Genomic DNA, 13,140 nt, shown 5'->3' with positions numbered 1-13,140 from the left:
ACTTAAACTTGGTGCCAGCAGCCTGTTCAAGCGCTCAATAGAAGCAATTAGCCGTGTATGAGAGAGGCCGGATGAGGAATCATTGCTTGCTGCTGCAACAGTGGCTCCTGCTGGCCAGTGAAGGCGCTGGCATGATCAGATCAGTTTGAATCTGACCAGAGTTACAAAGTGGTATGGGGTGCCAGGGCAGAAGGGAATTGGATACACCACCACCCAGTTTTGTGTGTTTCTTGAAGTATTTTCCAAAAGCACTTTGTTCGTACTCACTCTGAGCAGACGGTCCCCGACATGCAGCGTACCGTCGGCGTGTGCCGCGCCTCCAGGAGTGACGGACTTCACGAAAATACCTCGTTCCCCTCCGATCACAGAGAAGCCCAGGCTGCCCTCGGGAGGCTTCTCCAACTGCAGCTGGAGCATCTGCTCCTGCACAAACAGAGAGCGGTCAGTGATTATTAAAACTACAGACACGATCCATTAACGATCTACAGCAGCTCCTCGACCGAAACGCAGAGGGGGGTTAGCTGCTTACCTCACGAGGCTCACTATTGGGAAGATAACCTGAAAGAAAAAAAAACGTCCATTAAAACATTTTTACTGGAGCGTCAGATCCTCTACAGTGGAGAGTTGTGGTATTGAATCTCTTCTCACCGTTCATACCGGGGGAGCTTCTGAGTTTCGAGCTGACGTTGTTGTTTATGGTCGGGATGTTCTCCTGTTCCGGACACACGGGCTGCCCATCCCTGTACCAACACACAATCACATCAACTAATCAATCCCACAGACCAATCAATCCCAAACTAAAAAAAAGTCACATGTACTAAAGAGTCCCAAATAACATAAACACATCTTATAAATCACATTCATTACTGAATCACTCAAACTAATGACTCACATGAACCATTGAATCACATGAACTAACAAATCACATGTAAAATGAATCAAATAAACTACTGAATCACATGTCTAAGGAATCACACGAACCAACGAATCACATAAACTAACAAATCCCATGAACTAAGGAATCACATGAATTAATGATTCACATGAACTAATCACATGAATTAATGATTCACATGAACTACCAAATTCCCTTGAACTAATGAATCACATAAACTACTGAATCACATGTCTAAAGAATCACATGAACTAATGATTCACACAAACTAATGAATTCCATGTCTAAGAAATCCCATGAACTAAAGAATCACATGAACTAATGAATCAGACAAATTAATGATTCACATGAACTAAGGAATCACATGAACTAACGATTCAAATAAACAAATCAATTACTTGAACTAATGAATCCCATAAACTAATGATTCTAATGAACTAGGGAATCATGAACCAACGCTTCACATGAACTAATGAATACCATAAACTAATGATTCACACGTCTAAGGAAACAAATGAACCAAAAAAAATCACATTATCTATGGATTCATGTGAACAATCCCATGAACTAATGATTCACATGAACTAATGATTCTAATGAACTAAGGAATCACATGAACTAATGATTCACACGAACTAACAAATCCCATAAACCAATGAGCCACATAAACTTAGGAATCACTTGAAAAAAGGAATCAAATGAACTAATGATTCACATAAATTAAGAAATCACATGAACTAAGGAATCACATGAACTAATGATTTACACGAACTAGCAAATCCCATTAACCAATGAGTCACATAAACTTAGGAATCACTTGAACAAAAGAATCAAATGAACTAAGGAATCACACGAACTAATGATTCACATGTCTAGTTAGCTAGGTATTCAACTGAAGTGACTCTCAGCATAGAGCTTAATTATGTGGACAGGTAAAATTAGACCTACTGAAGCTCTCAGACCTGCCGGCGTGTTACCGTACCCGCCCCGGCGTGTTACCGTACCCGCCCCGGCGTGTTACCGTACCCGCCCCGGCGTGTCCGTGCTCCTCACCTGGTAGCTTTGAGCGTCAGTTCCCGGAGGCCGAGCTGCAGCAGCGTCCGACTCTCGCCGAGCGTCAGCTGGTTGGTCGGAGCTCCGTTAATGTAGTGAATCAGATCCAGTTTCTTCAGCGTCCCCTCGGCGGCGGCTACGGAACCTGGGACGATGTCCTTCACGTAGAGGACGCCAAACTCACTGTCCCTGCCTCCATCCAGCACCAGACCTGCACACACACACACACGCTGAAATCTGAAGCGGCTGCGTGTCCCGGCGTGTCGGCTCAGATTTCTTTAATCCCTTTTTCGTGTGAAAAGGTGTGTTTTGTTTACGCTGACAGTCGCCTCTCGGTGCGCCCGTCACGAAAACAAACGTTTAAACAGCCCCGAACGCTCGGCTAACCTTGAACTGTTGGACTCGCTGTGAATAATAGCAACACTAGCGTCTGCTGTGGGCAGTCCGTTAGCTTTTTCTGGACTTCCAGGAGATAGTTGAGCCAGTTTGATCATGCCTCAAAAACCTTAATACACACTGTATGGTCAAAAATATTCGGACACCTGACCATGAGCTTGTTGGACATCCCATAATAATGCTTTTAAAATAGAGTGATCTCTATGTGATCTTTTTTTGTCTGTGGAAATTTGTGCCCATTCATTCAAAAGAGCATGTTCAATCGAGTCATGTTGGAAAAGGAAAGGGTCTTCCCTAAACTGTTCCTGCAGACTTGTACGCCCATAACTCCCTTCATATCATTGATTTATTCCACCTTTTAGCACCTGTTGTGGCTGAAATGCACAAATTCAAAACTTAAAGTGGCGTCCTAATACTTTTGGACATACGGCTAGCACTCAAAATAGATTCCCCCATCTAACAGAACTAACAAACGTGGATGAGCTTCGTTACCCAGTGAGTCGTCGGGGCACTGAAAGGTGATGTCGGGTAGAAGATGGGCCTCGATCGGCGGTCTAGGGGGTTCTATGACGCGACCCACGACCAGATCCACCACTCGTGGTGCAGCTCGGACCAGGTTCACCACCTCCGTGTGGCTCATACCGGAGACGTCGATGTTATTCACCTGCCGAGAAAGAGGACGGTGATTTTTAATAAGGTAAAAATATCAATCAACCCCAAAACATTATGGTGGATGAATTTAAACATGATTTACTCAATGCTGGTATCCATATAAAACCGGTAGTGAACCGTGACTAAGTAAACTCGGCCCTCTAACCGTCAATTCCTTGTGTTCTTCAAAATCAGACCAAGTTTATACCAGTCTGTCGTTTTGTTCAAAATGAATAAACAAACATTAGAACAATAGTTTAGCCTTAGAAAAAGCATCTGCGCATTACCACACCTACAGTGGACTACAAAACACACAACAGTCACACCCACATGAGTCTGCAGACCGATATTATAATATTGGAGCCTGCACAGTGGGCGGAACTTGTCATAAAGTAAGCGATAATAAAGCCCACCCATTTACAGGGACGATACGATTGGTCAATTTCACGGTCATTTGAAATGGGTCACTCATTGAATTGAATTGCTTCTATTAATCCCCAACAAGCAACAGCAGGGGGGCGACAAAGAGGCTTTTTTAATTTAGCCCTTCGCATTCCAACACACATTGAATAGGCGAGTATGAAGGATTTATTTGCTTAGATTTGTATTTCTTAAATGTTGATTGTCAAATTATGAGAAGATATGATCATTATAGAATTATTTAATATGTTTAGGACATATCATGCCCTCTCTGAGGGTACAGAAGGCCCTAACGGATCCCCACCATATCCTTCGTTCTCCGTGTTTACCATTATCATGCGATCGCCGGGCCGGAGTCTGCCGTCGCCCTTGGCCGGGTCCTGGATGATGTCGTGGATGTAGCAGTTCTGATCGGGTCCTTTGGTCAGCGTGAATCCCAAACTTCCTTTATCAGATTTGATCAAAGAGACCGGCAACTCCACCTCCTGCAAGACACACCAATCGACCCACCGATCATTAACAAAAACATCCAATCACAGAACACCGGATTACGACCGGAGATCAACGGCGATCTGACGTAGGGGTCACACTGTAGGTTTAATACGGTACTCTACTGTTACAGTACACAGTCTAAGCTTAGGGGCCCAAGAGTGGCAACCTGGCGGGGATGGGGCTTGAACCAGCGACCCTTTGATTACAAGTCCAGTGGTTAAGTGAGCTGCTTAAGTGGGATGTTGAAATGGGACGTCTTAAAAGCTCATGGTCGGTTGTCCAAATACTTTTGGCCATATAGTGTATGAATTCATAACCACAGAGAACAACTGTAGGGCAGCTGTAGCGTAGTAGTTAAGGTACTGGACTAGCAATCAAAAGGTCGCTGGTTTAAGTCCCACTACTGCCAGCTTGCCACTGTTGGGCCCTTAAGCAAGGCCCTCAATTCTCAATTCCTTAGACTGTATACGGTCACAGTAGTGTAAGTCAGTTTGGAACCAAGCACTCAAAATGAACCAAGAGGAACTAAATCAAATGGTAAGTCATCTCCTGAGAGACGTCTGCCCTCTAGTGGCCGTGGTAATGCAAGGCAGTGGGCGGAGCCACGTCCTGCACAGTAACGTAAAGGTAAGAAGACAGGAAACGTGATCTTACAGGCAGGTAGTCGTCCGAGTCCTGGCTCCGATGTGGTAGAGTGAGGTTGAGGGGAGTCGGGAGTGTGGGGGCCGTTAGGACGCCACCTTCTGGTAGAGACGATGGAGGAGGTCTGGAAGAAAGAGAAACAGGTATCAATCACTTACTCGCTCACTTAACCGCTTATCCAATCAGGGTCGCGGGGGGTGGGGGTGGGTGTTAGAGCCTACATCAGCTTTTCAATGGGCGCAAGGCACACAGTAACACCCTGGATGATGCGCCACACACACACACTCATTCACCTATAGGGTAATTCAGCGTCTTCGATTAACCTGATTGCACGTTTTTGAACTGTGGGAGGAAACCGGAGCTCCCAGAGGAAACCCACACAGACACAGGACACAGGGAGAACATGCAAACTCCGCACAGAAAGGACCCGGACCACCCCGCCTAGGGATCAAACCTTCTCACTGTGAGGCGACAGTGCTACTTATATCAATCAACCAATCAAAAAGGGAATGAATAAATAATTAAAATTAATTAAAATGTCATTAAAATTCAGGTAATTGAAAAATAAATAAATAAATATTTTATTTTTCTAATTAATTTACACCACAATTTTATAAACAAAAATATTTATTTATTTATTATGAAATTAATAATATTTTGTTTGTTTATTTATTGAATTCATTGATTTTTTTTTCTTTTTTAAATTTCAAAAAATAAAGAATCAAGTTGCTTTTCTTTTCATTTAAAAATAATAATAGATAAATAAAAACAATCATAATAAATACATTTAAAATAGTTGCTAATTATTAAAGTTTGTTTTCAAAGTTTGTTTTAAATTAAATAATTAAATAAATAAATAAAACTTAGGAGAGCCATGCTGAGCTCTGTCTAAATGACCACCCCCATCCTCATCTAGTGAATTGGCCCAGTCCCGGAGACGCTATGCGACCTTCCCTCCCTCAAACACGGCCGTGTGTGTTCGTGTGGACGCCCGGCCAGGTCGACAGCTCTGCTGAGATTTGAGTCTTTCTGGGGTGTTCCGATACATCCCTTAACATCCAGACAGAGAAACCCAGCACTGACCTCTTGTTGGTTTCTGGCTCGTCGGCCGACTGGTTGGTGCCGTGGTACCCCGAGTGAACCGTGTGGTCCAGCTGCCAGGGCACCTTGTTCTGCTCCCGGATCTGTCTGAGCTGCTCTAACCCGGCGGGACTGAAACCCTCCTCGTCCTCCTCGTCCTCCTCAGAGGTGTCGCTGTAGCTGTCCCGGCGGGTCGGCGACTTCATCAGCAGCCTCTCCAGCGCCTGCTCCGCCTCGCCCGCCGCCCCCTGAGCGTCCTCCTGGGGCGCCGATGCCGGTTTGGGGGCGAGCTTGGGTTTGGGAGGAGGCTCCTTCCTGGGGGTCGACACCGGGGTCTGAGGAAACGGAATTAAATATAAATAAATGTGAATAATCGATCGTGGATCTCAGAGAACGTCAGAATGAGCAAGATGAAAAAATAAAAGCAGTTTTTAAGTACTTGGTTAGATGAGTCCATATCAGGTAGGATTCCAGGTTCAGGTCTGCACAGATGAAGCGTCACTTCCTGTCCCGTCCCTCTTAAAGCTGAGATCACTTCCTACAACACACACACACACACACACACTATATGAACAAAAGTATTGGGACACCCCTTTCTAATTATTAAATTCACATCATGAAGAAAAGCTTCGGAACGAACTGGAATGTCAACTGAGGCTCATTTTGAAACAGGACGTCCAATGTGCTTCTCTGTCAGGCGTCCAAATACTTTTGGCCATATAAGGTAGTTCCCTCAGGTCTGGTTTATGCTTCTGAGAACTGGGAGCATTTATGGTTCATCAAAACAGAAGCTAAAGTATAAGGACACCTGTAATCATTTACTAAATAACTATGAGGCAACAGTTTGGGGAAGGTCCTTCACTGTTCCAGTACATCTGTGCATATAGAAAGGTCCGTACTGAGTACAGTGACATCGCTGAACACTTGACCTCGACTTAACTGGCACAAATTCTCACAGACGCACTCCAAAATCCTAAGGAAAGCCTTCCCACCTTATAAAAAGTGCATATCAAAGAGCTTACGATGGGGCGTCCATATATTTTGGAACCTTTCCTGGGTCGGGTCGCAGAGAAAAAAAAAAAAAAATAATAATTAAATAAACAAATTTTAACGGGCAAATAAAACAGGAATGCACTTGTACACAAGCGCCCCTTTGTGGGGGCTTTAGGTTACACCTTGTAAACCACAGTGTGACCAGATTGCCAAATATATTCAGTATATTTTGTTTGGTGTTTTGTTTTGATGTATGGACGTACGTGTTGCGTGAGCCCCTTGAGCGGCGTCTGGTTGACGCGCAGGATGACGTCGCCCACGCGGATCCGACCGCTCTCGGCCGCCGGCTGACCGGGGAACAGCTTCTTGACCCGGACCATGCTGGTGCCGGCGCCGGGCGGCTCGCCGGGGACGTTCTCCTCCCGGCTGAAGCTGAAGCCCAGACCCGAGGTGTTCTTCAGCAGGCTCACATCAAACACGTTGTCTGTCGGGGAAACACACAAGGAGAGAAGCGTTAGAGAGAGTCAGGGGCCTCGCTCAGGGGCCCAACAGTGCCAACTTTATGACAATGGCGCTTTAAGCAGTCTTAGTGATTAGCCAAGCGAGCAAAGGTGCATGCAAAGGTGACCTGTGACTCATACAGTAATCTAATCCTGTCCAGAATTTAGGTGGCACCACACCCACTGTGACCCTGACCGGGATTTAGCACATGTGATTGATTCGCATCAATTTATTTAAACAGGTAGAACCATTTTTTCCTTCTTCTGGCTGTACATAGGGGGCCACAACGGCTCTGCTCCCTCCTATTAGTACATGGGCTTGGGACCTGCACTGAGAGCGCACTGACAAGCAGACATTGGCCAATCACGTCCATGCAGACGGCCGACCGGCTGATAGCTGGGCCGAGATTCGAACCCTGGACCCCCAGGTCTCAGACGTAGTAGAATATTTGATTGGGATACGTCGCCCCCACACTGACCTGCCGTGATGAAGCCGTACTCGGGCCGCGGTCTCTTCGGATTCCCTTTGGCGTCCCTGCTGGTCCATGTGACCTGAGGGGTGACCGGGGCGTGAACGCTGTCCACTGGGAGCGGCCCCTTCTCCAACAGCAGATGCACCACCTTTAAAAAACACGTAATAAGAAATAAAAGATGTATTTACTTATTAATTGAAAGAAATAGAAGTGATGAAGAATTAATTCTAGTGTCTGTAGAGTTTCGAGTCGTGCCGACCTGCCCGGTGTCTCTCAGAGCCTCCACGGCTTGTTTATGAGTGGCTCCTTCCAGACTCTTCCCGTTTACCGCCACCACACGGTCTCCTACCGAACACGAAATCATAAAAACGTCCAGTTCAGTCCAGAACCCTCAGATCTTTTAACCCAGAATGATAGCCAACATACAGCATGAGAAAGCTCGATAATATAAGGACAGGAACAAGAGGCTCCGGCGTCCTGCACAGAGCCCTGAGCTCAGCCCCACTCGACAGCTCTGGGACGAACCGGAACATCGACTGAGGCTTCCTTGGGGACAAATTCTTACAGACATACTTCAAAATCTTGTTGTTCACTTGTTTGTGAAGCGGGACATTGTATCCTAGTGGTTAAGGTCCTGGACTGATAAGCGAAAGGTCGCTGGTTCAAGCCCCACCACTGCCAGGTTGCCACTGTTGGGCCCTTAAGCAAGGCCCTTAACCCTTAGTTGTTTAGACACTACAGTGTCACAGGGCTGTAAGTCGCTTTGAAAAAAAGTGTCCGCTAAGTGCCGAAAATGTAAATGTAAAGGATGTCCAAGCAGCTCATAATCAAGTGTCCAAATATTTTTGGCTATATAGCGTGTCAAGACCAAAAGCTCCAAGGTTGTTACTGATTACAGTCATGGACAGTTTTGGATCTCTAATTCACCTCACCTGCACGTCTTTGTACTGTCAGGAGGAAACCGGAGCTCCCGTAGCAAACCCACACACAGACAAGGGGAGAACATGCAAACTCCACACAGAAAAGACCCGGACCGCACCAGCTGGGAATTGAACACAGGAACGTTTTTAGGCGTCGTTACCTTTCTTGATCCTGCCGTCCAGCTCGGCCGCTCCTTTAGGTATGACGCCCTTGACGTAAACGCCGCCGTGCTTCAGCGAGGTGTTGGATCCACCCTGCACCACACAACACACCCATCAGCACCCGGAAATGTCAGTATCACTCGGGCATGGGCTACGGGGTTCGGGAAATGGTTTCTACTGGACGGGATGGTTGGTGGTGGTTGAGTGGGGTGGTGTGGGTGTGTCGGGTTCCATTAGCAATGGTCAAAATAAATGACCATTGCTAATGGTCATTAGCAATGACCATGACAATGACCCCCCCCCCCCGATATGTCCTGTGTGTGTCAGTTTATAAATTTTAAAAATATATTTTTATTATTAGAATCTTTATTTAAATCTTATTTGATTAAAAATGCAAATAATAAAAAAACAGAACTGAGCATCTTACTAACTTACAATTATAAATTATAACAGAATATAATTTTATTATTACTAACTAGCTAGTTAACAATCATATTATTCTTTCTGTTATTTTGTCCTTCAGCTGCTCCTATAGTTTAGGTGTTAGGTTTTTAGGTTTAGGTGTCATTTAAATACCCACCCCCCCCCCCCTCCTCAATCATGTATAGCTGCCCGAGAGGACAACAGCACTACACGTTTACGTTCCGATGGATTAAGTGCTTCGTCTTTTTTTCCCTTTCTGCAGGAAGCTAAAGCTCCTCGTCTTTCATTCGGAGGCCGAAACACATTAAAGAAGCATCGATAACCAGCACGAGTGAAGAGAGAATTCGGAAACAGAATCCAAACTGAAAACGTAATAAAAAAGGCAGCAGCATCATCTGGAGGTTGTTAATCGGGCTCGGAAATGTCGCGTTTTCTTTTTTCCATTGTGAGTCGAAGCAAAGCAGCATGCAAATCAAAATCCCAGAGAGAGTCACACACGGCGGAGAGTCAGAGCGCCATGATCCACCACGTTAATCCACCTGAACGATCAGAATCACCCACATTAAGATGTTATTTGGATCATAGTGACGTTAAAGCGTCTAAATTACATCAGAGCGCAAACGTTTTATCTGATACCTGATCGTTAAGTCCCGAAACAACCTTAATCTGTCAAAAATTCTATTATTTGAGGTGAAGTTGACGTCTTGTGTCTCAAATACAGACTGGAGTTAAAATAAATGATTTTTTTCCCAGTTGGTTGTAATAAATAATATTTTATTTAAGTTTACACCACTTGCAAGGTTCTCGACTGGCCAGCAGAGGTCGCGCTTGCCCCAGAGACGAGGAACCCTGTTTCAGCCGTCGTCCCTCCCCAGACAGACACACAGCCAATCACGTGTCTGTGTAGGCGCCTTGACCGGCCGATAGCAGAGCTGAGATTCAAACTCGGCACCGTCAGGCTAGCGTTTTGTTACTGCCGAGTCACTCGAGACCACCAGAGGAACACACTACGCCCTCTGTATTCCTCCACCACTCAAATAGTAAAGTGTGCATGAATTTTACCGTTAAGAAAGATAGCCGAGCGAGTTCTGTTTAACTGCCTGTAAACCCTGTGTGCAGTGCATTGCACCTCATGGGCACAAATTCCTACAGACACACTTCGAATGTCAGGGAAAGCCTTCACAGAACAGAGTTTATGCTCACTGGACATCCTATTCCAAAAGTACAGCTGTAACAGCCAGGACTCTTCACTTTGCACGAGATTTTGGAGTGTGTCTGTGGGAATTCGTGTTCCGTTCGGGAGCATTTGTGAGATCTGTGATGACCAGAAACCATCTTATGGGCACAAATTCCCACAGACACACTTCAGATGTCAGGGAAAGCCTTCACAGAACAGAGTTTATGCTCACGGTTTTGGAACGGGACGTCCGACAAGCTCACGGTGCCGATTTGAACATCCTGTTCCAAAAGACTCTACTTGGTGATGCTTCGCATGAGATTTTGGAGTGTGCCTGTGGGAATTCGTGTTCTTCTCGGGAGCATTTGTGAGATCTGTGATCACCAGGATTCAGATTACACGAACACACCGTCAGAGCTCCGTTTTAACCCGACGTGTAACCCTGATTTTTAACCCGACGTTCCCGGTTCCGATGCGACGCCGATGCGTCGGTGATGTGTGTGTGAGTTTTACCGTCAGGACGGTCAGGCGTAAAACCTGCATGCATTTGCCAAAAGCCGAGCGGCGAGCGTCAAAAAGAGCAGCACGAGCTACAGGGAGGAAAAACAACAACCACACACACGGTGATGAGTAACAAAGGGAAGAGGAAGAAGTAAAGAGAGAGTGAAAACCTTTCCGAACAGTACCGTGACACTAATGCCCAGACCGCTGTCCGATTTGGACAGCTCGACGTCAAATAGATCTCCGGGTCGGAGACTATTGACCTCTGGGCCGCCAGCGGTCAGTCCGTTTGGGACCGAGACGGGCGGGGCGTCCTGCAAACAGAGAAGATATACACGTAAGGCCGGACGGAGCCTCGGGCACGCGGCGCTCCGGACATGCGGGGTTAAAAGTGCAGGCGAGCGTCATGCGATCGTCCGTCGCATCCACATTCAAAATGCGACCGTATATGGACAAAAGTATCGGGACGCCCCTTCAATTCTTGAATTCACGTGTTCCGAAATCCCCAAATTCCCACAGACATACTTCAATTACCCGTGAGGAGCCTTCTCAGAAGGCTCTATTTTCATTCTACGTACTTTAATGGTGTTTGTTTTTGATATGGGACGTCGAGTGTCCAGATACTTTTGACCGCATAGTGTGTGTAGATTCAGGTGTTCCAGCCACACTCTGTGCTGATTGGTGCATAAAAAAATAAACAAAAAGTGTATTTTATGACTCAGGCTTGGTGGCAACAGTTTGGGGAAGGCCCTTTCCTGCTCCGATTTGACTCCACCAAACATTAACCACCTCACAGCATGGGCACAAATTCCTACAGACAAAGCAGGCTGTTCCAGCAAGATGTCCACCTAGCTCATGGTTGTGTGTCCCAATACTTTTGGCCATATAACGTATGTGCCGGTTTGGACATAAATACAGGCATTAATAAGGATTTTGGAGTGTGTCTGTGGGAATTCGTGTTCTATTCGGGAACATTTCTGTAGTCAGTGGGAGTCGTGTCTGTCGGTGCACTCTCAGTCAGATCCCGAGCCCAGATATAAACAGGAGGGTTGATTCAGGAAGGGCAAATTTAGGGGTACTGGTACGAGGGTAGGGGTCCCCACAGTCGTGGTCCTGACTGATCTCCTGGGATACGTAATAAAATATTGATTAAATCTCGTTCTTGATACATTTATTCAAATTTATTGACAATTTTGCAAGAAACAACAAACATCCAAACATCAAAGCTAAAACATGAAAGTAAAAAGACTTCAAAGCTCTATCAGGGGGGGTCAGATGATGATTTCGAACGGTACCTTTTTGGACCGCAGTCTGTCCTGCACACTCGAGTCCTCGTCCATGTCCGAGTCGCCCCGGTCCGACCTCTCTTTGGCCGGTTCGGGGCTTTTGGCCTTCCATGTTTTGGGAGGCAGCGCGGGAGGGGTGGAGTCCAGCGTGTGGAGGCCGTTGGTTTGTGTGGGCGTGGCAGGGGTCTGATCCTCGGCGGGAAGGTCCACGTTGAGTTCCGGTCTCAGCTTTTCGTCGAGGTTGGAGAGATCTGAGGGGACCAGCAGACAGGTGGAGTTAGTTACTCATCCTATAATCAGTCTGCCCGTCAAGACGTCTGTCTATCAAGCACCAAACCATCTACCAGTCTTCCAAGCAGGGACCACCTCAGTCTGTCTGACCAGCAATCCATCCACTCATCTGTCCATCCATCTACTCATCTATCCATCCATCCACCTACTCGTCCATCCATCTACTTGTCCATCCATCCATCCATCCACCCATCCATCCATCTACTCATCCATCCATCCATCCAACATCCATCTACTCATCCATCCATCCATCCACTCGTCTGTCCATCCATCCAGCCACTCGTCTGTCCATCCATCCATCTACTCATCCATCCACCCATCCATCTACTCATCCATCCATCCATCCAACATCCATCTACTCATCCATCCATCCACTCGTCTGTCCATCCATCCAACATCCATCTACTCATCCATCCATCCACTCGTCTGTCCATCCATCCATCCATCTACTCATCCATCCATCTACTCATCCATCCATCCACTCATCCATCCATCCATCCATCCATCCACTCATCCATCCATCCATCCATCTACTCATCCATCCATCCATCCATCCATCCATCCATCCATCTACTCATCCATCCATCCATCCATCTACTCATCCATCCACTCGTCTGTCCATCCATCCATCCACTCGTCTGTCCATCCATCCATCTACTCATCCATCCATCTACTCATCCATCCATCCATCCATCCATCCACCCATCCATCCATCCATCCATCTACTCATCCATCCATCCATCCATCCATCCATCTACTCATCCATCCATCCACTCATCCATCCA

General features: G+C 46.3%; 1 protein-coding gene across 1 annotated transcript in view; it reads right to left on the bottom strand.

Annotated features, from left to right (window-relative positions):
• Positions 1 to 13,140, bottom strand: part of ptpn13 (protein tyrosine phosphatase non-receptor type 13) — a 58,564-nt gene that overhangs the window by 6,626 nt on the left and 38,798 nt on the right. The window contains exons 24-38 of the mRNA XM_063011991.1: positions 12,074 to 12,315; positions 10,964 to 11,092; positions 8,677 to 8,770; positions 7,855 to 7,940; positions 7,602 to 7,743; positions 6,886 to 7,106; positions 6,069 to 6,167; positions 5,633 to 5,964; positions 4,562 to 4,673; positions 3,745 to 3,900; positions 2,837 to 3,008; positions 1,949 to 2,159; positions 649 to 740; positions 530 to 558; positions 268 to 423 (exon numbers count right to left, since the gene is read on the bottom strand). Coding sequence (XP_062868061.1) covers positions 268 to 423; positions 530 to 558; positions 649 to 740; positions 1,949 to 2,159; positions 2,837 to 3,008; positions 3,745 to 3,900; positions 4,562 to 4,673; positions 5,633 to 5,964; positions 6,069 to 6,167; positions 6,886 to 7,106; positions 7,602 to 7,743; positions 7,855 to 7,940; positions 8,677 to 8,770; positions 10,964 to 11,092; positions 12,074 to 12,315 — 2,273 coding nt within the window. The remainder of the gene's footprint in view (positions 1 to 267; positions 424 to 529; positions 559 to 648; positions 741 to 1,948; positions 2,160 to 2,836; positions 3,009 to 3,744; positions 3,901 to 4,561; positions 4,674 to 5,632; positions 5,965 to 6,068; positions 6,168 to 6,885; positions 7,107 to 7,601; positions 7,744 to 7,854; positions 7,941 to 8,676; positions 8,771 to 10,963; positions 11,093 to 12,073; positions 12,316 to 13,140) is intronic.

The sequence above is a fragment of the Trichomycterus rosablanca genome, chromosome 16 (genome assembly GCF_030014385.1).
Source record: "Trichomycterus rosablanca isolate fTriRos1 chromosome 16, fTriRos1.hap1, whole genome shotgun sequence".
NCBI lineage: Eukaryota > Metazoa > Chordata > Actinopteri > Siluriformes > Trichomycteridae > Trichomycterus > Trichomycterus rosablanca.
The sequence above is the reverse complement of the archived record's forward strand: the minus strand, read 5'-3'. Positions and strand labels throughout refer to the sequence as shown.